The following is a 26,722-nucleotide window of genomic DNA, read 5'->3' as shown; positions in this document are numbered from 1 at the left end:
GTTTTGTTGGGGGGATAATAATAGCATACTTTGTAAACTGCTCTGAGTGGGCATTAAGTTGTCCTGAAGGGTGGTATATAAATTGAATGTTGTTGTTGTTATTATTAAGTGAAGCCAGCTCTGGTTTCGCTGTGAGGCTCCTTTGACTTGCCAATTTAAGGTGTGAGAAACTGTCAAGATCTGCATTTCAGTGAATGGATGTGGAAATGGGAAAAACTGGGCTCCTTTTAGCAGTTGAGGAGGAACTGATATTGAATGCGTAAATGTACTCAAGGGAGAAAACTGAAGTGTGACTGTGCGAGTGAGTGTATGGGAAGTGGGAGGGGGTCACATGAAATGAGGTTCATTTGAGCGTGTAGAGAGAACTGGCAGCCACCTCATTTCAGTTTCAACCAGGTAGGAATGAGAAGCAAGCCTTGAATGGTTGGGTGGGAATGAGCAGATCACATGACCTCTGGAGGGGCGGGGTTCCTGGAAGATGAGTGAGTGGTGCCTCCCACTGAGTTAATAGTCAAGAGACCGCCCTCCCGTCTCGATTATGGTCGCAAAGGCAACATACACAGGCCAGCCATAGACAAGGAGATAGTCTCTGCGTATTCAGGGGACCCCCCCCCCCAAATATACAAATATGACTTTGTGAATGGGTCAGAAGAAAATGAAATCTTCCAAAATAAGTTTGGAATAAGAGCCCCATGGTGCAGAGTGTTAAGCTGCAGTACTGCAGCCCAAGCTCTGTTCATAACCTGAGTTCAATCCTGGTGGAAGCCGGGTTCAGGTAGCCAGCTCAAGGTTGACTCAGCCTTCCATCCTTCCAAGGTCGGTAAAATGAGCACCCAGTTCCCTGGGGGTAAAGTGTAGATGACTGAGGAAGGCAATGGCAAACCACCCTGTAAAAAGTCTGCCAAGAAAAAGTTGTGATGCGACGTCCTCCCATGGGTCAGTAATGACTCGGTGCTTGCACAGGGGACTACCGTTACCTTTACCTAAGTTTGGAATATGCTCCAGGAGGCATGGAATGCTGAGAGTAAACAAAGCAGAGCATCGGGGAAGGGAGTCCCTGAGTGTTTACAGACTTCTGGCAGTGACAGATTTTTGGGGTAGGAGGTTTTCCAAATTATTCCCCTCTCCCACGTTACCTTGCAGGCCCCAACACTTCTATTCCTCACCCCAGCATGTGCTGAGGCCATAGTGTGGAGAGTCTCCCTGGGAAGTTATTTCTTCCTTTTGAAACCAGCATACTTGCCGTCCTCGCTGGGAAAGGCCTCTCTGATTTTCCAGCGGCAGCAGTTTGGGAGGACAGCCAGTTTTTCTAGGTCGCAGCCCTCTCCAAAGCGCCAGCGAATGTACTGCTTGTATGAGCAATGCCGGAGCTGCCTGTTGAGAGTCTCTGCTTTCAGGTCCAGCAAGGGGTCTTCGTAGAGAAGGATAAACTCCAGTGTTGATCTAGAAAGGACCAGCTGCTCGAACAACGCAGAACCTGTGATGCACGCCCCATCCTTCTTCCGGCAGCAAAGCTGCTCCCAGTGTGGCTGCGCTGGGCGACATTTTCCACAGCAACACCAAGACGGACGCTCGTGGCAGAAAGTCGTGTCCTCTTTCTTTTGCAGGGGCTGCAGCTCTTGGGCATTTCCGAGAGAGGCGGCTTCATCCGGTCGTTGTGGTGGGAGTTTGGCCACGCGCATGAAATCGCCCTTCCGTCTCTGCAGTTGGAAGACATACAGTGTATACGTTATGAAATGGCTGAGTTCTAGCTGCTGCACACCATGCAGGGAAATTGTCTTGGCCCTAAAATTATTACCCCCAAAGCAGGTAATACTATTAGCCCGAAACAGGGAAGCCTTCCCTGATTCCCAGGAACAACTTAGAGCCAGTTTGGTGTAGTGGTTAAGAGCGGCAGGACTCTAATCTGGAGAACCGGGTTTGGTTCCTCATTTCTCTGCTTGAAGCCACCTGGGTGACCTTGGGTCAGTCACAGCTTCTCAGAGCTCTGTCAGCCCCACCCATCTTGCAGGGTGATTGTTGTGAGGATAATAATAACACATTTTGTAAACCACTCTGAGTGGTTGTTGTTGTTGTTTTATTCTCCTCTCCTGCCAAGAAAGCAGCCCTTCAGCCCTCCTGAGAACATGTTCTGATGGAATGGATTCCGCTTCCTTGCAAGTGGAATCCAGGCTTGCTCCTTTGCATACAGGTACAGCCCCTGCATCCAAAGCTATACCATCCCAGAACCACACTGGCTCTACAGCTCCAATGGGCTGATCTTGTAAACGGCAACCACAGTGCTGATCAAAAGGGATTTAAACCCGTGGCTAGGAGAGGCAGCAACTGTGCTCCAAAGCAAACCTTCAAGAGCCTGAGCAATGAAAGGGTAGAGGGAGAAAAGGAAGCGAGGGGACGGAATCCCAAAAGAGATGAGCCAGTGAGAGACATCACCACCTCTAGTAGTTTTCTGCTGAGCAGCTGGGATCACCTCATTGCCGGGACCCTCCTCCTCCAGTAGGACAGTTAGGGTTCCCGGGTGCCCACCAGTGGCAAACAAACTCCCAGGGATTTGCCCCCTTGCTGAAGGCGGAAGGGAGCAAGCTCCCAGAGCTTGCCCGCCATCAGCAGGCACTTCAGGAGTGCACGCCGCACGCCCACTGCCACCTGGCCGCGGGAACATTCCCGCGCTTCATTTGGGGCTGATTTGGGGCCCAAACAGGCTGGATTGTCCCCGCGCGGAGCACGGATGCGCTCTTGCATCCAGTGCAATGACATCACTCATGGAAGTGATGTTGCCATGCACAGGTATCCTGATATTTGTATATTTTCTAACCGAAGTTTCTTTTAACCTGTATACTCTATACCAGATAATATTTTGTTTTGTAAACGTGAATCTGGTCATTGACCGTAATAAAACTTACTGTACTGTACTGACTGGGCAGTGTGGAAGACCTCTGCCTGAGACCGTGGAAAGCCACTGCCCATCTGACCTTGATGGTCTGATATCGGGTAAGGCAAGCTTCATCAATCCGTGATTCTAACATGGTTCAAATTCAGCACATACACATACAGAAGAAAGATCTCAACTCACGGGAATAATCTCGCCTTTAATTTTCTGTAAACTTGTCGTCAACCGTTTGTCGATCATAACAATGTGCGGCTCATCAACATAGGCCAAGTACAACAGAGTCTGTCGAGCAAAAGAGACAAAGAAACTTGAGAGCTGAGTCTGTGGGAATGTACTTAGTATATTAGATAGTATAGTATATTAGAACATAGTATATTAGAACATCGAGACTGCCAGCAGATTAAATGTTGCTTCTCTGACAGTGTAGCACCTTTCAAAACAATAATTTAACAATATATTACTGAGTTATTGGCAAGATCCGAAATCTTCTTCCCAACTGCATTTTATGCCCACTGGAGCTTCTGTACGTCCTTCAGGTGCAGCCCCATGTAAAATACATTGCAGTAGTCTAGCCTAGATGTGATTAGGGCATGGATAACTTTGCCTCTTACCCATCTGGGTCCTGGCACTGTCTCACATTTCTTCCTGTAATAATATTCCTTCACAGGGTTTGATTTGAAGCAAGGAAATGTATACGAAGTGATAAGGAAATCCACAGCTAATTGAGCCTGGGAATAAACATTGAAAGAGGGGAATGGTTCAGCTTTTTGAATGAATTTTCTCTCCAGAAATCATCCCTTCCCACCTTAAAAATGACAGGATATAAAACTTTTTCTTACCAGGCCGAAATAGGAAAGTGCTGAACCTATATATACCAGCAGCTCAAAGAAGTTAAATTGTCCTGCCTTTGGGAAATGCAAAAGAGAAATTAATTCTAAAGAGAGACGAAAAGAAGGGAAAGAGTTCATCCTTTCCATTTTGTGAGGAGTCAGGCCAACTGCCAGAAATGTGGTTGTGAAAGGAAATTCACACATTACCGTCTACATTGGCTGGGTCTGGGCTTCCCACTATGAGGGAAGATGCCTCAGTGCGTGTTCGTCAAGTCTAGACAGATGCAATGTTAGCTGGGAAGCGTAGTTTAAAAAGACAGAGCTGGCAGAGATCGCTCTTCAGAGGGTTTGTCAATTTCACCTCTCCAGTCTAAAATTGTGTGGGATCGCAACCAGAGGGCAGCAAGGAATGGAAATGGACTGCCTTCCAGAGACAGGCTTGGACCTGGAAAGGTTATAAGGGGCTGAAGTTTCCTTCTGGCATTTCACAGCCCCTTCACACAGCTCCAGTGTATAGCAAAGCCTTTGCCCTCCCGCCAGCTCTGCCTTTTTAAACTACCCTTCCCGGCTAACACTGCATCTCCTGACATATGTTCTTCACGTGTCAGATGTCTGGTGCAGAGATAGACTCTGTTAGATGTGAGTTGCAGGTACTCTTCAATCCCCAGGCATGCAGGGCCCAATTCCAATTGCAACCATGGTGAGAAGGGGATATGGTCTCATTCTACTAATCTTTCAGACCTAAAACAGTCCCAGGGGGCAAGGATTTCCCCAACAGGGCAAATAGCTCCTCAGGACACTTTCAGGTCAGACAAATAGTGGGGAAGGGGCGGAAGCCTCTTCTTGCCACGTGCTATGGCCATGGTTCAAACTGGACACTGCATGTACAGGAATTAAGGAGAACCCACAACTCTTATCTGACATAAAATCGTAGCCGGCAATCCAGACACAACCTGGCCGTTTCCACACGGCTCCCTGCTGCTCGTAACAACCCGGAAGATTGCACAAAAAATGCGGAAGATCGCGTTTTCTCACACAAGATTTGCACGATCTTCCGCGTTTTTTGTGCGATCTTCCGGGTTGTTACGAGCAGCGGGGAGCCATGTGGAAATGGCCCCTGTGTGCACCATAATGTGTGAATGGCCTTCAGGGGTGGGGATATTGTAAGTGACTGCAAAACAGCCGAAATCATGTTTAATATAAAGGTTTATCAGAAATGAAACAAATATTTAGTGATCAGTTGATTGTCGTTCACCATATTGCCTCTGTATGCATTAGCCACAGAATTCTGGAACAAGAACAGTGGGGCAGGATACAAGCCAAGTGTGTTTTCTCATATCTCTGTAAGTAAATGGGCTACATACTGAACTGAGGGCCAAGCTAGAAGTGACGAATTACACTTGAATGGCAAGTGAACAGACTCACATGTATTCCTCCCTGTCCACTTGCACTCTACGTGATCAAGTGGAGTGCAAGTGGAGTGCAAGTGAACAGGGAGGAATACATGTGAGTCTGTTCACTTGCCATTCAAGTGTAATTTGTCACTTCTAGCTTGGCCGTCTGTGTTTGTTTCTCACAATCTGAAATTACTGGCCAAGAAGGAAAAGGAGATTGCCGTTACCGTGCCAAAGACGAGGATGTCGAAGCGTATGCCGTAAGCTTTGATCAGAGTCCTCTCTTCCTTCCCGTTGGCCTGCTTGTAGTACTTTGCAAACCTGTAAGGACCAAAATAACCCCTCTGGCTTAACAAGGGAACACAATATTCAGTCTCCATGAGGCGGGGGCTTGCCTAGATTCCTACAAGCTGAAAGATCTTATCTTTCGCACAATTCACGCATGCAGAGCGTGGGTCTCTGCTATGCTTAGTATGTAGAAGACGCTGCCCAACGTGTGAATGAACCGCTCCAATTGAGACTTTAGGAGGGGCAAGGAGTGGATTTCCAATGGCAAATGCTTCTTCATATTAAAAGAAACCCGCACGAGTAGAAAACTTAGCAGAGTAGGGAGAAAGGTTCTACCTCCTCTCTTTGCTTGGTTTGCTGGTTTTCTATTGGCAGGATCTTTTCTTTTTTTTTTTTACACAGGGGAGCATTCCAAAATGTGACGTTCCCTGATGCTGCACCAGCAGCTTAAAGTGGCACATACCATTCCACCCTTGCAAGCATAACCCAGGCCGTGATCCTAAATGGGGAACTCTTTTTGATGATTGTAATGGAAAGGCCTGAATTTTGTAATTCGGTCTTCCTTTCACTTTACTGCAGCCTGTGGTGAGTCATTTGGCTGGTGACCACAGCACGTTGATCCTTGTGTGATGCACTTTGGTCTCCTGTTCCATGATCTCCAGCCGGGGCCTGTTTTACCAGCTAGCATGTGGCTGAACCTGTTGTGCCAATGCTTCCCTGTAGAGTGATATTCCCTGTGTTAAATCCGTATTCTCCAGCATAAGCAACTCATGTTAATGATGGCTTGGAACAAGGGTCCCCAATCGTTTCAAGCCCACGGGCGCCGTTGGAACTCTGACACAGGATGCAGAGGAGTTAGCCGTGTTAGTCTGTGGTAGCAAAATCAAAAAGAGTTCTGTAGCAACTTTAAGACTAACCAATTTTATTGTAGCATAAGCTTTCGAGAATCAAGTTCTCTTCGTCAGATGCATGGTACAGAAACTGGTCAAATATAGAAGAGGAGGGGGGAGGAGGGGAGGAGGGAGAAGATGCAATTGGGGGGGAGAGAGGGAGGGTGCAACCAAAACATTCTTTTGCTAGTAAATGTAAACATCTCCTTTTGGCGTGGGGATCAGTTGGCTTGTGTGTGGCTTCAAAGGCGTTTGCCATGTTAGTTTGTAGCAGTAAAACAGCTAGACCATTCAATTCCAATGCAGTATAAGCCTTCGATAAGCCTTATAAAGATGTTAATATCGAGTTTTAGAGAGGTGCAAACAGCCCCATAGAAGCCGATGTCATGCCTTTCAGCTTGACTTCAGGAAAAATGTTACGACTAGGGGTGTGCAAGCCAAAAATTTTCGGCTATAGCCGAAAGTAGAAAGCCGAAAGAAGATTCTCTATCGTTAAAGCCGAAAGCCGAAACAAGAATCTCTTTCGGCTTTCGACTTTCGGGATTCTTTCGGCATTATTTCGGCATTCTTTTGGCTTTTTTCTATGGGAAAATGCCTCCGTCTTCCAGGACGCCTGGAGGAGGCATTTTCCCACCGAATAAGCCCAAAATGGGTGGGGACCTTCCTCTAACCCTTCTCTAACAACCACCCAAGTTTCAGACAGATTGAACTTTGGGGGGCCATGTTATGGCCCCCCAAAGCAGGTCCCCCCATCCTCCCATAAGAAAGCGAAGGAGCAGCATATTGTTAGCATGCTGCTGCTCATCTTTCTTCATTATTTCCTATGGGGAAAAAATGAAGAGGCAGGCTTCCTTTGCCAGGGGTGGCATTTTGCATGCAAAATGCCCCCTTACCCTCAGAGGCCCTTCTCCCACCCCTCCTCCCACCCCCCACCAAGGCTCAGCCTGCTCCCACTTGGGGGGGCCATTTCATGGCCTCCCCAAGTAGGTGCTCTAATCTCTACCACTGACAGCTGGGGGAGGCTTGTGTTGCCAGGGGTGGCATTTTGCATGCAAAATGCCCCCCAACCCTCTGGGGCCCTTCTCCCACCCCTCCTCCCACCCCCCACCAAGGCTCAGCCTGCTCCCACTTGGGGGGGCCATTTCACGGCCTCCCCAAGTAGGTCCTCTCAGCCCCTAAAGTCCACCCCTTACAGCCCCACACAAACCCAATTCCCCCCCAGCTGCCACACACAGACCCAAATCCCCACATTACCCCCTCACAGACCCAAATCCACCCCCACCTGCCCCACACCCATAACCCCAGGAACAGGCTGGCAAAGGCCAGCCCTCTCCCTTTGTTCCCTATGCTGGGAACTTCTAAACTCTCTTTCCCTGGGCAATTCTGCACAGCCCAGGGGTGACACAATGGTGGGCACACTTCTGAGTGCCAGCTGGTCCCTGTGAAAGAGCACCTGAACCACAGACACCCTCCCTCAAATTCCCCCACCACCTACAGAGATGGCTGGCCAGCCAGCCCCATTGTTCCCTATGATGGGAACCAACTGCACAACAAAGAATAAAACAAGAACAACACAAAATAAAGTTTTAAATTTTTTTTCTCCCTTCCAAAGTACAAGTAGGCAAAGCATTATGACACATTACACCAGCAGTCCCCCACACAGAAAAATAACACAACTCACTTAACATCAGAGAATCACAAAGCACGATTCCTGTCAAAAACACTTTATTTCTTGAACAGCTTTAGGTTACACAGCAGGGGGGAACACCAAAGGGCATGGCAGCACTATCTTACACAAAAATAACACAACTCACTTAACATCAGAGAATCACAAAAGCACAATTCCTGTCAAAAACACTTTATTTCTTGAACAGCTTTAGGCTACACAGCAGGGGGGGAACACCAAAGGGCATGGAAGCAGTATCTTACACAAAAATAACACAACTCACTTCACATTAAAGAATCACCCCCAAAAATTGCTGTCAAAAGCACTTTATTTCTGTAACTGCTTTAGGTTACACAGTAGGAAGGCACCACAGAGCAGGAAAGCAGTGTACTACACAAAAATAACACAACTCACTTCACATCAGAGAATCACACAAACACAATTGCTGTCAAAAACGGTGAAGTGGGTTGTATTATTTTTTGTAGTACATTGCTATCATGCCCTGTTGTGCCCTCCTACTGTGTAACCTAAAGCTGTTCAAGAAATAAAGTGTTTTTGACAGGAATTGTGTTTTTGTGATTCTCTGATGTTAAGTGAGTTGTGTTATTTTTGTGTAAGATAGTGCTGCCATGCCCTTTGGTGTTCCCCCCTGCTGTGTAACCTAAAGCTGTTCAAGAAATAAAGTGTTTTTGACAGGAATTGTGCTTTTGTGATTCTCTGATGTTAAGTGAGTTGTGTTATGTTTGTGTAAGATAGTGCTGCCATGCCCTTTGGTGTTCCCCCCTGCTGTGTAACCTAAAGCTGTTCAAGAAATAAAGTGTTTTTGACAGGAATCGTTCTTTGTGATTCTCTGATGTTAAGTGAGTTGTGTTATTTTTCTGTGTGGGGGACTGCTGGTGTAATGTGTCATAATGCTTTGCCTACTTGTACTTTGGAAGGGAGAAAAAAAAATTTAAAACTTTATTTTGTGTTGTTCTTGTTTTCTTTGTTGTGCAGTTGGTTCCCATCATAGGGAACAATGGGGCTGGCTGGCCAGCCATCTCTGTAGGTGGCGGGGGAATTTGAGGGAGGGTGTCTGTGGTTCAGGTGCTCTTTCACAGGGACCAGCTGGCACTCAGAAGTGTGCCCACCATTGTGGCACCCCTGGGCTGTGCAGAATTGCCCAGGGAAAGAGAGTTTAGAAGTTCCCAGCATAGGGAACAAAGGGAGAGGGCTGGCCTTTGCCAGCCTGTTCCTGGGGTTATGGGTGTGGGGCAGGTGGGGGTGGATTTGGGTCTGTGAGGGGCTAATGTGGGGATTTGGGTCTGTGTGTGGCAGCTGGGGGGGAATTGGGTTTGTGTGGGGCTGTAAGGGGTGGACTTTAGGGGCTGAGAGGACCTACTTGGGGAGGCCATGAAATGCCCCCCCCCCAAGTGGGAGCAGTCTGAGCCTTGGTGGGGGGTGGGAGGAAGGGTGGGAGAAGGGCCCCAGAGGGCTGGGGGGCATTTTGCATGCAAAATGCCACCCCTGGCAAGACAAGCCTCCCCCAGCTGTCAGTGGTAGAGATTAGAGCACCTACTTGGGGAGGCCATGAAATGCCCCCCCCCAAGTGGGAGCAGGCTGAGCCTTGGTGGGGGGTGGGAGGAGGGGTGGGAGAAGGGCCCCTGAGGGTAAGGGGGCATTTTGCATGCAAAATGCCACCCCTGGCAAAGGAAGCCTGCCTCTTCATTTTTTCCCCATAGGAAATAATGAAGAAAGATGAGCAGCAGCATGCTAACAATATGCTGCTCCTTCGCTTTCTTATGGGAGGATGGGGGGACCTGCTTTGGGGGGTCATAACATGGCCCCCCAAAGTCCAATCTGTCTGAAACTTGGGTGGTTGTTAGAGAAGGGTTAGAGGAAGGTCCCCACCCATTTTGGGCTTATTCGGTGGGAAAATGCCTCCCCCAGACGTCTGGGAAGACGGAGGCATTTTCCCATTGAAAAGCCGAAAGAAAGCCGAAAGAATCCCGAAACGTTTCGGCTTTTTTCTTTCGGCTACCCGAAACGTTTCGGCATTCCCCGAAACGTTTCGGCATTCCCCGAAAGAAGCCGAAACACTTTTGTTTCGGCATTCTTTCGGCATTCTGAATGCCGAAACGCACATCCCTAGTTACGACCCCGGTGCAGAAAGGGCTGAAGACTCCTCTCTCTGTATTATCTTGTACATGGTATGCAATCACTGACTATTAATGTAATCTAGACATTAAGTGCTCTGTGACAGCTGCGGATCCCTGTTTCACATCTTCCCATTGTTTCCAAACACTGCAGCCATGGGAATGACTCAGAGTCACACCTTCAGTTTTGCAATGTCTCTGTACCAATTCCTGGTGTTCTGAAACACGATGAACTTTGGCTAGTTTTACTTACTTCCTCAAATGGACTTTTCTCTTAAAGATTTCCTCTGTGTGATTTTCTAGTGTGTGTTTTAAATCAGAATTAACGTGTATATTTATGATTGGTTGTGCAGACACACTTGATCATTCTTTGATGAGTTTAATAGTAAGGGTAATAGTAATAGTAAGTGAGCCAGTTTGGTGCAGTGGTTAAGAGCGCGGGACTCTAATCTGGAGAGGCAGGTTTGATTCCCCACTCCTCCGCTTGAAGCCAGCTGGGTGACCTTGGGTGAGTCACAGCTTCTAGGAGCTCTCAGCCCCACCCACCTCACAGGGGGATTGCTGTGGGGATAATAATAACATACTTTGTAAACTGCTCTGAGTGGGCATTAAGTTATCCTGAAGGGCAGTATACAGGGCTTTTTTTCTGGGAAAAGAGGTAGTGGAACTCAGTGGTGGAACTCAAGACCGCACAATGATGTCACTTTGGGTCAGCTGGAACAAGAGGGGAGTTTTTTAAAGTTTAAATAGGCCTTGGTGAAAATGGTCACATGGCTGGTGGCCCCGCCCCCTGGTCTCCAGACAAAGGGGAGTTTAGATGCGGCACGGAGGGCAATCTAAACTCCCCTCTGTCTGGAGATCAGGGGGTGGGGCCACCAGCCATGTGACCATTTTTAAGAGGTGCCGGAACTCCGTTCCACCACGTTCCCGCTGAAAAAAAGCCCTGGTGGTATATAAGTCAAATGTTGTTGTTGTTGTTAGTAGTAGTAGTACAAATGTTTTAGCATTCCATTGGCGGCCTAACCAGCTTATGTTCTTATGCTGCTTGTTATCATTTAGTTCAGAACAGACTGTGTTGCATTTCCATGGTCTCCAGAGCAGAATTTCCAAATTCTGTTGCACTTGCAGGGCAGTGGGGGAGGAATTAATAAAGCCGCATAACATCCTGTCCCAGATACGTAAGTGTGGTCTGTCTACTACATTGATAAGTAGAAGCTCTGCAAAGCAGGAAGCTCAAGGACATCCTTACCTAAAGTTGTAGCCGGGGTATAACGCTTCACTTGCTTTTTTGTCATCCAGGCGCCGGAAGCCATACTTGGCGTTACAACGATGGAGCCATCGGTCCAAATTGCAATCCCAGTTGATTTCGATACCCATAATGCCTCCCTTGAATGAGACAGTAAGAGGCGCTATTTTTTTTTTAATGGAGTTTGACCAGGGCTTTTTTTCTGGGAAAAGAGGTGGCGGAACTCAGTGGGTTGCCCTCAGAGAAAATGGTCACATGGGTGGTGGCCCCGCCCCCTGATCTCCAGACAGAGGGGAGTTTAGATTGCCCTCCGTGCCACTCGGCAGCGCAGAGGGCAATCTAAGCTCCCCTCTGTCTGGAGATCAGGAGGCGGGGCCACCAGCCATGTGACCATTTTCAAGCGGTTCCGGGACTCCGTTCCCCCGCGATCCCCCTGAAAAAAAGCCCTGAGTTTGACCAATGAGATGTAGTAACTGGCTGATCAAAATCAAGAGAGACTTTTCTGTTCTCCAAAAATGCAACGATGCAGAGACCCACTTTATGTACTGAAAAGATTTCTACCTTGCCTCTCCACTCAAGCATCTATGAAACAGCTTACAATATACTGTATCAACTGAAAAAGCAACAGAGCAGCTCGTTTTCTTCACATGTGAAATGTCTCGCGTAAAGAGACTCTTTGACATCCATCCCTAGCATATGGCCTGCACCTCAAGGAAGCTAGCAACTTTCCGTTCCTCTGGCAGTAGCTGTTTCAAGGTGGAAACCAACTGCCAACTAAACCCCCCATTGGGCAAGGACATTGTCCACTTTCCTGAAAAGCAGGGTGGATGCTACATTGGGGAACGCTACTGAGAAGAGCCACAGGTGACATATCTAAAGTTGCCAACTTCCAGGTGGGGTCTGGAAATCTCCCAGAATTACAACTGATTTCCAGACTGCCGAGAACTCTTCCCCTGGGTTAAATGGCTGCCATGGAAGGTGGACTCGATGGTATTATACCCCACTGAGATCCCTCCCCTCCCCAGGCTCCACCTCCAAATCTCCAGGAATTTCCCAACCCAGAGTTGGCAGCCCTAGGCACAAAGAGCCACATGTGGCTCCTAAGCCACTGAGTGAATATCACTGGGCTGGAGTGTCAGATGATTATAGATGGGCCCGAACCAAAATACGAACCAAAATTCATGATGAGCCAGGCCGGTTTGTGGTTCGCGAACCAGCAGTTCATCAGATCCCATTTCTCACGAACCACCACGAACTTTAGGCTGGTTCGTTTGGTTCATTTTTTGGTTCATCACTGCAGACAGCCTGGTGCCGATCAATCAGTTTCCTAGGCAACAGGGATGGACATCCTGCAGACCTGCTGGCCCAGAAGTGACCTTCTGCCGACCCGGAAGTGACCATTTTCTAACCTGGGCTGTTTCCAGATGGCTTACCTGCACCCGGGATGTTGCGCCACGTTTTGGATTGTGCCAGGGAAAACGCGAAACATCGCGTTTTCTCATGCGAGTTTTGCGCAACGTCGCGCAAAACTCGTGTGAGAAAACGCAGTATTTCGAGTTTTCCCCGGCATGATCCAAAACGTGGCACACCGTCTTGGGTGCTAGTAAGCCATCTGGAAATGGCCCTGGATGTGATTTTTTCACGAACCAAACAAACTGGTTCACAAACCGGGGGGCAGGTTCACGAAAGTTCATGATTCATGAAATTTGATGAACCATGAACCACATGGTTCCTTTTTTCCGGTTCATGCCCATCTCTATAGATATCTACCAAGCAAAAGGTCTGTCCCTGCACAGCCATGAAGTTAACTGGGCAGTGACTTTGCATCAGCCTAACCTCCTTCAGAGAGTTATTGCGAGGATAAAATGTGGGAGGGGAGGCTTCTTGGAGGTGGTGCTGCACCAAAACATGGTAAGATTTCTCTTAACAATAAAACCAACAACCAAGCAACAATACTGTAAACTAGAATATCCCTCTGTCCCAAAGCAGAGTTAAAAGCAGCAGAAACGAAAAGCAACAGGGTAAGGAAAGACGTGAAACAATCATGGAAGTTAGCCGACACTTAGACCTTTAAACAAAAAGCAAATTCCATTCTTAAGACAAGTTGAAACATCTTGCAAGTGTCTTCTGGCATTTTGTCAAAAGACAGAAGGGAAACAAAAAGGGAGTAATGTCTAAAAGTAAAATCGAAAAGAGTCCGGTAGCCCCTTTAAGACTAACCAACTTTACTGTAGCATAAGCTTTCGAGAATCACAGTTCTCGTCGTCAGATGCGAGAGACGAAGAGAGCTGTGATTCTCGAAAGCTTATGCTACAGTAAAGTTGGTTAGTCTTAAAGGTGCTACCAGAATCTTTTCAATTTTGCTACTACAGACTAACACGGCTGACTCCTCTGGATGTCTAAAAGTGCTGCCTGTGTTCTCAAGCACTTTCCCCCCTGACAAAATCTGACTATTTGTTTCTCTTTGGCACCTCATTTTGCCGGAAGGCAGATAAGAAAGGGAGTTTGCATTCTGTACTCTAGATTTCTTTGTGGGCTAGGCACCATACTGCGAAGACTGTAGCCAGGATGGGGCTAGTAGGGGCATCGCCCGGCCCTGGAGCACTGCTACGCCCCATTTACCACTTTTTTCAAATAACAGGCTTTTAACTGGGAAGTTTCCACTGAAAGGATGGGAGCTTTTATGAAAACAGGAACTTTTCTGGTAATTAAAAATAACCTCTCCCTTCATCTACTACTGACTGAGCATAGAAAGAGTTTTTTTAAAAAGGGTGCTTAAAGCAGGGACGGCCAACTTCTTCAATGACATCCCCCTTTCCACCATCTCCAAAAGGCTGGGGAAGAGATCTGGCCTCACCTGGAAAAGCTGGATGCAGTCCTGATAGGACCCAGGAAAGCTAGACCGAGTAAGCGGCCCTCACTGGAGAGGGAGCAGAGAATGGGAAGGGAATAAAAATTAGGTCAAAAACTAGGTCCGCACAGCCACGTGTTACAGGAGTCCACGGAGAATGGAGATTCATAGCCAAGCAAGTACCAGCCACCTGGACTTACTAGAAGTGGGATCTCCTCCTCTCAGATCAACTTGGGACCCAGGTTCACAGGACCCCTGGCAGACAGCAACCCAGTTTGGGAAACAGCCAGGGCTTTTTTTCAGCTGGAACGTGGTGGAACGGAGTTCCGGAACCTCTTGAAAATGGTCACATGGCTGGTGGCCCCGCCCCCTGATCTCCAGACAGAGGGGAGTTGAGATTGCCCTCTGCGCAATCTAAACTCCCCTCTGTCTGGAGATCAGGGGGCGCGACCACCAACCATGTGACCATTTTCTCCGAGGGCAACCCACTGAGTTCCACCACCTCTTTTCCCAGAAAAAAGCCCTGGAAACAGCTTTTGTCTTCAGACTGCAACAACTCTAAGCCACTCTTTCGCTGTTTTCTAGGGCAACTGATAGTCCCAGAGAGAGCAATCTCTCTGCCTTCCCCTTGGTATTTTCACCGTATATTAATAATCCTAGAGGAGCCACTGTGCTAGTCTTGTTTCAGCAAAAGTAAACAAAAGTCCTGTGTCACCTCCAAGACAAATAAGGTTTTATTCTAGTGTAAGCTTTTTGTAGACTACAGTCCACTGTGCCTCTGAGGAAGTGGGCTCTAAAGCTTATGCTAAATTAAATACTAGTTAATCTTTAAGATGCCATAAAATTCCTGTTTAGAAAACAGTGAATAAGTAGTCAAATACCTGTTCGAGATAAACTAGATCCCTTCATGTCTGCAGTTTTAGAATTCAGCTGCTAGGAAGCAAAGGACACTCATGGGTATTATTAAAAGGGGCAGGGGGGGGGTGCCACAGACCTGAATGGCCACCTCTGAAAAATTCTCTCCTGCTGCTTGGAGAATATCTCCCAGGCGGAAAATGGGGCAATGCGGAGCAGAGTTTTTGTTGTATGTGCAGGAAATATTGAATTCCGGTGAAATGTTTCTTCTGCAGGAAACCAAAAAAAAAAGTTTTTAATTTAACAAGGGATACAAAACTAAATTGTATAAAATGTAATAGCATTCTGAAAACAAATTGTTTTTAAAAAACAGACTCAATGCCTATCTCTGTATTTAATACTGTATCTGAGAATGGGAGCTTTGACTCTCAAATGCTCCTACCCTGAAAATCTTGTTGGTCTTTAAGATGTCTCTAGACTCGAACCTTGCTCTTCTACTGCACACCAACACTGCTACTGACCTACCAACCAGTAACTATCACTGTATTATATCTCCATGGATTTCTCCATATTTAAAAGATAATTTAAAGCAGCTGGAAAACAATCAATTTACTGAGATAGGAAGGAAGTATTGTAGAGAGGGGGGTCTCAGATGCTTCGCTAATGAGTTAGGGACCATAGACTTCTCCACTATGTTGCCTTGCATATTATCTGTTGCTTTGAATATGTACTCCTATATACTACCTGTGCTTCATGTTGGCTAATGTCAGTCCTAGAACTTATTATGTTCTGTTTCAGCAATTCTTCAGCTCTGCATTGGATCCTTGCTAATGCTATGTCTCTGTAAATCCTATGGCATTGTTTACAACTACCCTTGTAAGGGCTGTAACAGATTCTTTTGGGGAATTTGGTTCAGGATTAGCAGCTGTTGTCACCTGCTTATGCTTCTAAAGGAAGCAGCTACTGATACACTCTGTTTGTAAATAAAGAGACTGAAAAGTCTCCAGTGCTTTTTCTTACTACAAAGAAGTAGGCCCTCGTAAGGGGCCACATGAAATTATAGCTCCTTGTGGAAATGGGATGAGCCACAATATTATGAGGGGGGAAAGTCCTCTTTCTAAGTTCTAGAATGTTTTGTACTTACTTTGTATAATTAAACTTTGGGAAGTGGATGTTGTTTTTGATGAGGACGGTGAAGTTTTCAGCACTCCTCAGAATAGCAGGCCTAGAAGGAGAAAGATTTCAAACAAGTTCCTCCTTGTTAAAGATTGCAAACATTAGCACAACATTCAAGGATTAAATCAAAATCCCATGCGCTGCAACATTTCATAGGTGGATACATGGAAGTGCTGTAGCAGTGGTTAAGTGGTTGGGCTGCAAATCAGCACTCTGCTGGTTTGAATCCCACTACTGCCATGAGCTCAATAGATGGCCTTGGGTAAACCACTCCTCTCAGCCCAAGATCCCCAGCTGTTTTGTGGGGATAATAATAACACTAACTTGCTCACTGTTTTGGGTGAGGCACGTGTCTAGAAGAGCAGTATATAAGTGCAGTTGTTATTGGTTGTTGTTGTTGTTGTTGTTACACCCCTATTCCTATACCAAGGATCACAAGCTCTTTTTCCTCCCCTCCACATCACTGAAGGCTCTTGCCAACCTGCTGCGTATTGCATACATACGTTCCATAATCCCACTGTTTTAAAAGCCCAGACAGTGGTGGTCCTTGGGATTTATTGTATATTATTTTTATTGTATACTACAAAGCATAATGCTCCTGCAATGTATTTTTGGCCACTAAAGATGACCCTCAGCCAGGGTTGCTATCCTTCAGGTGGGGCCAAGAAATCTCCCAGAATTACAACTGACCTCCAGACCACCAATATCAGTTCTCCTCAGGGCTTATTTGGAGGGGGAACATGCCGGAACGCCATTCTGGCAGTTCCTCCCAAAGGTCACAGCCAGGTGGCTCCGCCCACCTGACTTTTGGCCATTTGGGGCCATTTTGGCCTCGACTGGTGCCAGAACAGCCCAGATCGGGTTGGTACCAGGCGGGGGAACCCTCCCCTGCCCAGCACTGACCTGATTCGGGCCATTTCAGCCCTGATAAGGGCCCAAAATGGCCACTTTTCTATTTTGGGCCCATTTCTGCCAGGATCGAGGTCGAAATGTCCGGGATCGGGTTGGTGCCGGGTGGGACCTGATCTGAGCTCTTTTGGGCCCAATCCAGGCCAAAACGTGCCCAAAATGGCCATTTTGATCTATTTTGGGTCTGTTTTGTCCTGGATTGGAGCCAAAATGGCCCTGATCGGGCCACTGCCAGGTGGGGGAACACTCCCCCATCTGGCAGCAGCTAAATCCTGGCCATTTCGAGCCCGATCAAAGCAATTATGCTAATGACACACTTCCAGTGATGGCAAGGGGCGTGGCATATGCTAATTAGTTGTGCTAATGAGTTCCTGCAGCTCTTTTTCTACGAAATGCCCCCTGGTTCTCTTGGAGTAATCTGCTGCTTTGGAGGGTGGATTTTATGCCACTGTATCCTGCCCAGAACCCAACCCTCCTCAGGCTGCATCCCCAAATCTTCAAGAACTTTCCAACCCAGAGATGGAAACCATAGCCTCGGCATTTCCAGTGTGAAACAGCCAGCTGTGAACTGCACTGGTGTCTCCAATGCAATGTCCCCGTGTACGCACTTATTTGCATATGGAGTCCAGATGGCTCCACCTGTATGCTCAGTTCTTTCTTGAGGAGGGTCCCCAACCTTGTTGAGCCTGCAGGCTCCTTCGGAATTTTGAGAAAGGATAAACTGTGCCACCACAAAATGGCTGTTATTAAGGGAAGAATTGGCTCTTTCCTCTGGGAAGGGGAAAAACTGTTTGGTTTCCGTTTCCAAAGAAAGAGGAAAGTCCTGCACAGCCACAGGGAGAGGTGACCAAGCCCCATTACATAAGAAAATCTGTATCTATGGCCAGGCCGAGGCAAGGACATAATGCTGTGATCTGCCTGCCTTCAATGAGCTCAGCATTTTGCTAGACTGTCAGCGGGGCAAGAGTGACCTGAAGTTCCCTGGACTTTTTGTTCCCTTTGACGGCCCCTCCCAGCCATAAAATTTTGTAAGCAAGAGGCACGAGGAAACACACTGGTGGGAAGTCACAGGTGCTGCACATCATGGGATGACTTTACGGGTCGAGAGAATGGAACCCTGACAATTTATAATGCTAGTAACTTGCACTAAAAAATTTAACAACGCATCTCCCAAAGGGAAAAGGGGACAAAGTAGAGACTCTGATTTTTCCAGGGGCAGGTTCCAGAAAATAGGGTCCGTTAGAGCATATGAAATGTCACGACAGAACTAATATTGGGTTGTCAAGTCCCCAGAAACTGTTGATGGGATTTCCAGCTACACCAGGAGATGCAGAAACATCAGCTAGGCCCACCATTATCACTGGGACAGAGAGCGGAACTACAAGTGACAAAAGGCACAGGTTGGACACTTGTCAGCTTCCCTCAAGTTTTGATGGGAAATGTAGGCAGTTTGGCGGAACGTTGGACAAGTGACAGTTGAAAAGTCCATTGGACAGCAGTCGGAGAGCCAAGCTGCGAGACCAGGACGCCTACATTTCCCATCAAAACTTGAGGGAAGCTGACAAGTGTCCAATCTGTGCCTTTTGTCACTTGTAGTTCCGCTCAGAGTCAGTGATTCATGTAGAGAGTATTTTAAAAAGGAATGGTACGTGAGAGCCAGCTTATAAAAAGTAAACAAAAACATCTTACTTTGGTGCACTTTTGGTGGACTCCACAGGGCACCAGGCCATGACCTCACATGTTTTAACAGTTGTGTTGTACTTCACACATCTGCCTGTCTGGATTCCTGTTGAGAGGAGAAAGCAGCTTTTATTCAAGGGGCTTGCCTTGGGGCTTGCTTGGTTTATTCCTCTAGAAAAAGCAGAAATGTCATTACCCGATAGACTGAATAAGATCCAAAGTATGATACAGCTGCCTGGCCAGTGGCCACCCCATATGTTCATTAAACTATTACCCATGATGTTTATGCTGAAGTCTGGATCTGTTAATCTTTATGTTGCCCCAAGATTCCTTCTTGCTAATATGCAATGTATCTGTTTAAATTCATTCCATGTCCAAGAGAATAACGGGATTTTCACTCGATCTATTCGTTTAGTATATTTTTATTTCAGCCTTTCTCCAAGGAGTTCAGAGGGGCATATGTGGTTCTCTTCTCCTCTATTTTATTCTCATGACAACCTGATGTGGCAGGCTAGGCTGAGGGGAAGTTACAGGCCCAAAATCACCTCACGAGCATCATGGTCAAGTGGGAATTTGAACCTGTCACCCCAATTAGTAGTGATGGGCAATTTGCCTTGTATTGCTGATGTATTGCTCAGAAATTCGAGGACATGTTTGCAAGATAAAATCCACTTACCACTACTCTGGGGGTTCATACGACCTTTTGAACAACTCCTGTCATCAGAGCAAACAGCTTTGGCCATGGGGAACTAAGCAAAAGAGAGGGGGGAAGGTCAATGCACTAACATATGCAGGAATTATCTAACTTTACAAGATGTTTTCTTTCAAGCTTCCATCTTCCCTTACCTGCCTTGCAATAGGCCAAGTAAAGGAATGGACTGGAAAGTTAAAATGGCCCAGGAGCAGGTCAAGCTGTGGAGCTACAAGCTCTGCTGCACGGCCACTCCACTCAAAGTGGAAATACACATTGCAAATTACCTGGGAATGTTCAAGTGTAGGATTTTATGTGTGGTCCTCAGTTCACATGCAGGCTGTTCTTGCTCCGTGCATGTGAATGCCATTCAGCTCTGTTTTCGCTGTGAGAACAAGTACTGTAGGCTCCTTTCTTTAAGGTGTGAGAAAGTGTCAAGATCTGCATTTCAATGAATGGATGTGGGAGGTGGGGGAAACTGGAAGACTTTTAGCAGTTGAGGAGGAACTGATATTGAACGCGTGAATGTATTCATGTGGAGTGACTTGAAGTGTGACTGTGCGAGCGAGTGCATGGAAAGTGGAGGGGGGACATGTGGAATGAGGTTCGCTTGAGCATCCCTAGGTACTTAGGGTCTCACCACACAAGACAAAATACACTCAAATTACATGAGTAATTCGAGTGCATTTTTGTAATTCGAGTGTATTTGAGTGTAATTCAAGTGTATTTTGTCTCGTGTGATTTGACCCTTAGTAACGTGTATTTCCACCCTCAGCAATGGGCATTCTCCCCCAAACTGGCTCTTGTGCTTGAGGAAATAATTTATGATACCCATTGTCATTGTGGATGGAGGGTTGGAGCCAAGGGGTCCTTGATAGACATGGGCACAAACCAAAAAAATTTAACAACTCTGTGGTTCGTGGTTCGGTGCCGATGACGATTCCGAGGTCGCAAACCCCAACGAACATTTCCCGTTGCTGAACCAGTTCGAGGTTTGTGGTTTGTGGGCGTCAGAACGGCCCCCGTTGGAATTAGAGAGCCCATATTCCCAGGGAGTGTTTAACAAGCTCTCCTCCAGCCATTATCCAAGTTTGGTCAAGATTGCAATAGGGATCCAGTCTGCATGTGGAAAAGGCCATTTTATGGTTAAGAGCATGTCACTAAGCCCACTGAGTTACAAGAATAGAAAGATCAAGGAAAGATCAGCCCGGTAGCTAGTCTGTAAGGAAATGAAACTACTTCTTCAGCAACTTTTGTAAGAGAAAAAAAAGTAACCTCACATGTCTTTTTTTGGTCTTTTTTTTTTGCTTTAAAAGCACTGACAATGTCATTAAGATAATTTCTCTTTTATTCTAGGCACTCACTGCATGTAGTCTGTTTATACCTGTGCCTTCATCAATAAACATCCTACAGGATTACCAAGTTGCTCTTCATTTCCAAAATAGTAAAGAGTCCAGTAGCACCTTTATGACTAACCAACTTTCTCGTAGCATAAGCTTTCGAGAACCACAGCTCTCTTCGTCAGATACAACAATAAAGAGTCCAGTAGCACCTTTAAGACTAACCAACTTTATCGTAGCATCAGCTTTCGAGAACCACAGCTCTCTTCGTCAGATGCAACAATAAAGAGTCCAGTAGCACCTTTAAGACTAACCAACTTTATTGTAGCATCAGCTTTCAAGAACCACAGCTCTCTTCGTCAGATGCAACAAGTAAAGAGTCCAGTAGCACCTTTAAGACTAGATTACCGCTTTGCTCTGCACTCATGGAGGCATGTGGAATTAAGCGCAGCCCTGGATGTCTCTCACCCATTGCCAGAGCTGCAAGATTCAAACTGAACAAAGGAGGCAAAGAAAGATGGCTGGACAAGTCCTTGCTTGTTCACTTTTTACCCAATCAAGCAGCTGGAAAAGATGAATCAGCATTTGCTGGCACAGGATAACTGAGAGACAATAATAAGACACTAATTAAAAAATCTTTTGCTGTTGATTATGATTCCCAAATACGTTATTTTTATACAGAAGATGAGATCACTTGCAAAATGTATTTACCTCAGGGCAAGGCCCCTGGATTTGGTTTTCAGTCATGATGATGTTTGTCACCACAAAGAAGGAATCTATTCCCTGAACAGGGGAAAAAAGAGGAGAGAATTTAGTTTAACACAATGAACACCATGGAACATCAGGTTTTCTCTGGTCTTTTAAAATCTTGGCTGACGAGTAAGTTCCTTCAGGGATCAATCTGAGAGCCAAGCTACACGTTACGGCAGCCATGGATCCAACCCGTGGCTGCTGACACCATTTTAAAGGAAGATTTAGATCCGTTTAAAAATTACCACAAGGGCTGGCCTGTGATGTGGCAGCCCCATACACTCTTGTTCCCTCCCGTGTCTTTTCAAGTGCCAAAACAGTCATGGGGGCTGTTACACACTTGAAAAGGCTCAGGAGGGAACAGGGTCTCATGGTGCTACTGCACAAGGGGCCCTCACAGCAATTTTTAAAAGGCTAAAGTATCTTCTCAAATGGCATCGACGGCCATGGTCTTGTCCCATAGGAGTGCTGGAAAGTAGGAGACTGATGGACCAACCCCCTTCCCACTGCCCCCCCCACCATTAACTTGGCCTCCAGTTGTAACCTGTGTCTTCAAGCCACCTGAGCACCCATATACAAAGGATGATCTTGATATTCAATACAGTAAGATGTAATAATTGCTAAATGATTGTATATGAATTGTAAATATATGTTCTTTATGATTGTGTCAATGTATAATAATTTAGAAAACATACTGAATGTAATAATTGTTTATAGATACCTATTCTCGTAAAAGTTACTTATATTGTTGGTGAGTTTGAAAACAATAAACAGAATTTGCAAATACCTTTAAAGTCCTTAATGGTCTGAGACCACAATGCCTCAAATTATTCTGACTATACCAGAGGTCTGGTTCTCCGTCCTCCACGTATGTACAGTGGATGGCTACATGGGCTTTTTAGTGGCAGCAGCCAACATTTTGGAAAACCCATTTAGCCCTGTCCTTTCTTGTCTAAGATCAGTCTATCAGACTAAACCGTTTTTTATCTCATAGGGCTTTGGGGGGGGGGTTGATGCAGTTGGCTGAATTGTGATCTTCTGGATTCTAATTCCAAGCGTGTGACATTTTCCTTTTGTGTGATGTTGCTCAATTTGTGTTAACTTTTTTATTTTTAACATTTGGTGTTTTAGCTTTGTCGGATTACTTTGTGGATCAAGATGGGTCCAACGGGGTATGGTTGAAAGGAAAAGGATACGGCAACTCTGCTGAAGCTAAGATGGTTTGATCCCGTCCTGCATAGGAAACCTTGAGGGAACCCCTCTATGTTCACTCCCTTGAGGTCCATGATGGAAGGGAGGGGGAGAAAGATTACCTTAACAACCGACAGTAAAAAAGTGGCTATTCTTGATAAGGGGAGGTGAAAGACTCACCTGCATGGGGATGGTGTATTCTGCCGTGTCCCAGATTCTCAGTTCAGTCTGAGCCACCCCTTTTACTTTCGTATGCACTGAGCTGATAACGGAGTCCCTCTTTTGATAGCGTTTGTCGGCAATAAGTACAACACTAGAAGAGATGACAAGATGGGAGGGACATACATTACTGACCTCATTCTTCACAAAGATATTTGGTAGGTTCTTTTTATTCCCATTTCACAAGGAACTAAAGCCTTGAGATAATGCTTCCCCCTCGACCACCGACCAAATATGGAGTAGGACTGCCAATAGACCAGAGAAGAAAAAAAGAATGGCCGTAGCCCAGACCCTGTAGACATTTGCACATGGTCGCCTTCGTTCTCTAAAAGAGATGGCCTTTTTAAAATGAAAATTTCTATATATTTATCTGCTTTGGGCTACAAGGCAGCATACATTTCCTTTTCCTCAATGCTGCAAGTGCCCCTTTAAGAGTGGAAAGTTACATCACAAGACCCATCGTCTGTGGGTAGAAATGTCAAATGTCAAAAGTACAATGCTGAGCTTGTCTGGAAGACACTTCTCATGTTAACCAAATGCTAAATGCCCGTTTAAGAAATAAATCTGCATTTCAGATAACTGGACGGTCTGGACCAATTAATGCATTCCCAATGTCTGGAATGCCAGATGTGTTATTTGACCCTAAACAGCCAACAGGAGGAGAGGGGAATGTGCCTTCCGGGATGGATGTATGCTGGGAAAAGGGGAAGCTCACTCTTCCCCATTTCCCAAATTGGAAAAGCCCACCAAGCCTAGGGAATCCTCTTTCAGCATGGGGGAGAGATAACCTCTGTCCCATTCCTAGTGCTGTAACCCTGATCAACATTGCGCCCCCTTCTCTGGAAGATGCTTTTAATGATATCTTTAAGGTGCCACTGGACGTCTACTTATTAATAGAAGATCTGTCATTGATACAAAGCTCTCTAGATGATAAACATCTTGTTATTGTTACGTTTTTCTAATGTGAAAGACCCTGATTGCTTTTAGTTAGAAAAGCAATTTACAGCACAGTCATGAGCAGACACCCTTCTAACCAGGGCTTTTTTCTGGGAAAAGAGGTGGTGGAACTCAGTGGTGGAACTCAAGACTGCACAATAACGTCACTTTGGGTCAGCTGGAACAAGGGGGGAGTTTTTTAAAGTTTAAATCGTCCTCAGCGAAAATAGTTACATGGCCGGTGGCCCCGCCCCCTGATCTCCAGACAGAGGGGAGTTTAGATTGCCCTCTGCGCCGCTCCAGCGCAGAGGGCAATCTAAACTCCCCTCTCTCTGGAGATCAGGGGGCGGGGCCACCGGCCATGTGACCCTTTTCAAGAGGTGCCGGAACTCCGTTCTACTGTGTTCCCGGTGAAAAAAAGCCCTGCTTCTAACAGTGAAATCCTAAGCAGAGTTACTCCAGTCAGGGCTGGATCTAGGGGGGGCAGGGGGGTAGTCTGCCCCCGGCGCCGCCAGGGAGGGGGCGCCGGGAGCAGTTCCCAGCTGCCGGAGCGCGCAGGCGGCAGCGGGGGCAGCCTTGCAGCCCCCCGCGCTGCTTTTGCCTGCCCTGCAGTGCAGGGGGTGCGCGGCAAGCTGGCTGCCCCCTGTCAGCCAAGGGTTGCCCCGGGTGTGGGCAACCCTGGATCCGGTGCTGACTCCAGTCTAAGCCCATTGATTGCAGTGGAGTAACTCTGATTAGGATTTCACTGTTTGTCTACTAACTTCAGTGAGAAGGAGCAGGGCTTTTTTTCAGGGGGAATGTGGTAGAACAGAGTTCCGGCACCTCTTGAAAATACTTGGCAACAGCGCTTGAAAATAATATTATTTCAAAGAAACCCGTGTGCTCCTTCCTCATTTCCCTCTTGAGAGTTCTGCCACTTCTTTTCCAAGAAAAAAAACCCTGGAAGGCTGTAACTCCGATTAGAATGGTGCTGTGATTAGTCGATGTGCTTCCAACTGCATGCATGTTCTTTCAGAAAGAAGTCCTATTGTAATCAATGGGATGTACTCACAGGTAATGTCCACAGGATTGTAACAGGAAATTAAGAGAGCAGCTGCAGCAATATGGGCTAAGAGCCTGAGAGCCAAGCTACAAGTCAGGTTGGACACTTGTCAGCTTCCCTCAAGTTTTGATGGGAAATGTAGGCATCCTGATCTTGCAGCTGTAATGGAGAGCCAAGCTGTAAAACCAGGAAGCCTACATTTCCCATCAAAACTTGAGGTAAGCTGACAAGTGTCCAACCTGTGTAAGGCGTCACTTGTAGCTTGGCTCTGAGTTAGCAATCGGCAGGTCTCCTGGCTGAATCTCATCTCTTGTCCTAAACTTATTACAAGGTTTTAGTAAAGCCACTGTTCCCTGCTGTGTACCCAATATGAAAATAGTAACACTAAATTACTGTGCAAGAGTTGTTGCAGCTTTTTTGTAAGCGGGATTGCAGGATAATGTATGTAGAGTGTTCTGTCAACTCTTAAGTGCTATGTAAATGCATTGACAAAGAGTTCTAGAAGTAAAATTCTTCTCGTAAATCATACTGTTACAAAACTGGCAATAAAACTAGCAGCGCCATCTTAATCTTACTCAAATCTATTTAGTGGGGCTTACTGCCAGGAAAGTGTACGTAGGATCGCACTGTAAGTTAAGCGTCCTCCCTTCTCCTTGGGACAAAGTCGTTTTTAAAAAGTAGGTAGGTAGTAGTTCCAGAAAATAAACTCCAATCCTAAATGTACATCCCGATTATTTCAGTCCTTATACCCAGGAATGCAGTTCCAGTTTCTTTCATTTTAGCAGGCTGCATAGCTAAAATTTTCATGTTCAGACTCTGAGCAAAGTGGGATGTATAGCAGTTGCAGCGAAAGAGGAAATTCCATCGCATGCAGCTTCTCTGTCACTGCACCAGTGGGATGGGAAAAGCCACCCCAGACAGAATTCTTGTTTTGATGCAACACTTAAAAGATGTGCACTGTCAGTCTGTTAGCCCTGTTGATAACGCTCTTATCTCACAGCAGTATCTTGTGAGCTGCCGGCGTGGTGCATATGGGTGGTATGCTCGGCTGAAAGCCAGGTTCAAGTCAGACCTGAAGTTTGTTGGCTTGATCTCAAGCAAATCACTCTCCCAACCCACTTCACAGGCTTGTTTTGAGGACAAAAGGCAGGCGAATGGTGGGAATAAATAAATACAGTGATTACTTAACTCTTGAGTGGTACATCTAAACCTCTGCAGCAGCCGTGTTAGCAACACAAAGAAGCTTTCTGGCGCCTTAACAGCAAACAGATTCATTATCACTCAGTTTGGAACGAAAGCTTGTACTTCTTTGAGATGCCTCAATATTCCTTTTTGTTTTAAACTTTATCTAACCAAAAGGTTTATTCTGATATTTTGGGTGAAGCTTAAGAGACCTAGCCGATGAAGGATTCTTACAATCTGATCACAGCCTCGTTCAGAGCTGCAGATCCCATTGATTTTGACAGCATGACTTCAAAAGATTGTAGCCTACGCTAGCTTCCATTGTTTGCTCAAACTTCTGGCCTATTTTCACCCTTTTTAAAAATCAGCTTACTTACCAGACATACAAGAAGACGACAGAGTGGATGGCCCACTTGATGCTCCCATAGTAAACACTCTGAATGCGCACGACTTTGGAAGTTTCATATTCACACACACTCTTCAAACTGCAGCATGCAGTCATTGTGGAACTATCGTACAAAATATACTTTCTCTTTGCGCTGCAGCTGCTTAGTTTCTGGC

The 26,722-nt window shown here is 46.3% G+C and overlaps 1 protein-coding gene across 1 annotated transcript; it reads right to left on the bottom strand.

The window, feature by feature from the left end:
• Positions 1-268: 268 nt before the first annotated feature.
• P2RX7 (purinergic receptor P2X 7) lies at positions 269-26,722 on the bottom strand. Its single transcript, XM_054996766.1, has 13 exons — positions 26,539-26,722; positions 22,963-23,095; positions 21,553-21,624; positions 19,487-19,559; positions 18,820-18,916; positions 16,190-16,270; positions 15,185-15,314; positions 11,343-11,479; positions 5,342-5,435; positions 3,730-3,795; positions 3,502-3,618; positions 3,074-3,172; positions 269-1,700 (listed from the first exon to the last, which is right to left on the bottom strand). Exons 1-13 carry the CDS (start codon positions 26,661-26,663, stop codon positions 1,212-1,214), a joined length of 1,713 nt encoding a protein of 570 aa, XP_054852741.1. The 5' UTR covers positions 26,664-26,722; the 3' UTR covers positions 269-1,211.

Source organism: Eublepharis macularius, chromosome 13 (assembly GCF_028583425.1).
Source record: "Eublepharis macularius isolate TG4126 chromosome 13, MPM_Emac_v1.0, whole genome shotgun sequence".
NCBI classification, from domain to species: Eukaryota; Metazoa; Chordata; class Lepidosauria; order Squamata; family Eublepharidae; genus Eublepharis; species Eublepharis macularius.
The sequence above is the reverse complement of the archived record's forward strand: the minus strand, read 5'-3'. Positions and strand labels throughout refer to the sequence as shown.

What these genes read in the sequence shown, in the direction of transcription:
- P2RX7 (XM_054996766.1), bottom strand. Translation starts at nt 26,663, where the DNA reads ATGACTGCATGCTGCAGTTTGAAGAGTGTGTGTGAATATGAAACTTCC. An exon ending in TTTCAGAGGTGGCCATTCAG is followed by an intron (nt 11,480 to 15,184) that starts GTCTGTGGCACC and finishes GTCTCATTCAAG; the next exon opens with GGAGGCATTATGGGTATCGA. An exon ending in ACATCCTCGTCTTTGGCACG is followed by an intron (nt 3,796 to 5,341) that starts GTAACGGCAATC and finishes CATTTCCCAAAG; the next exon opens with GCAGGACAATTTAACTTCTT.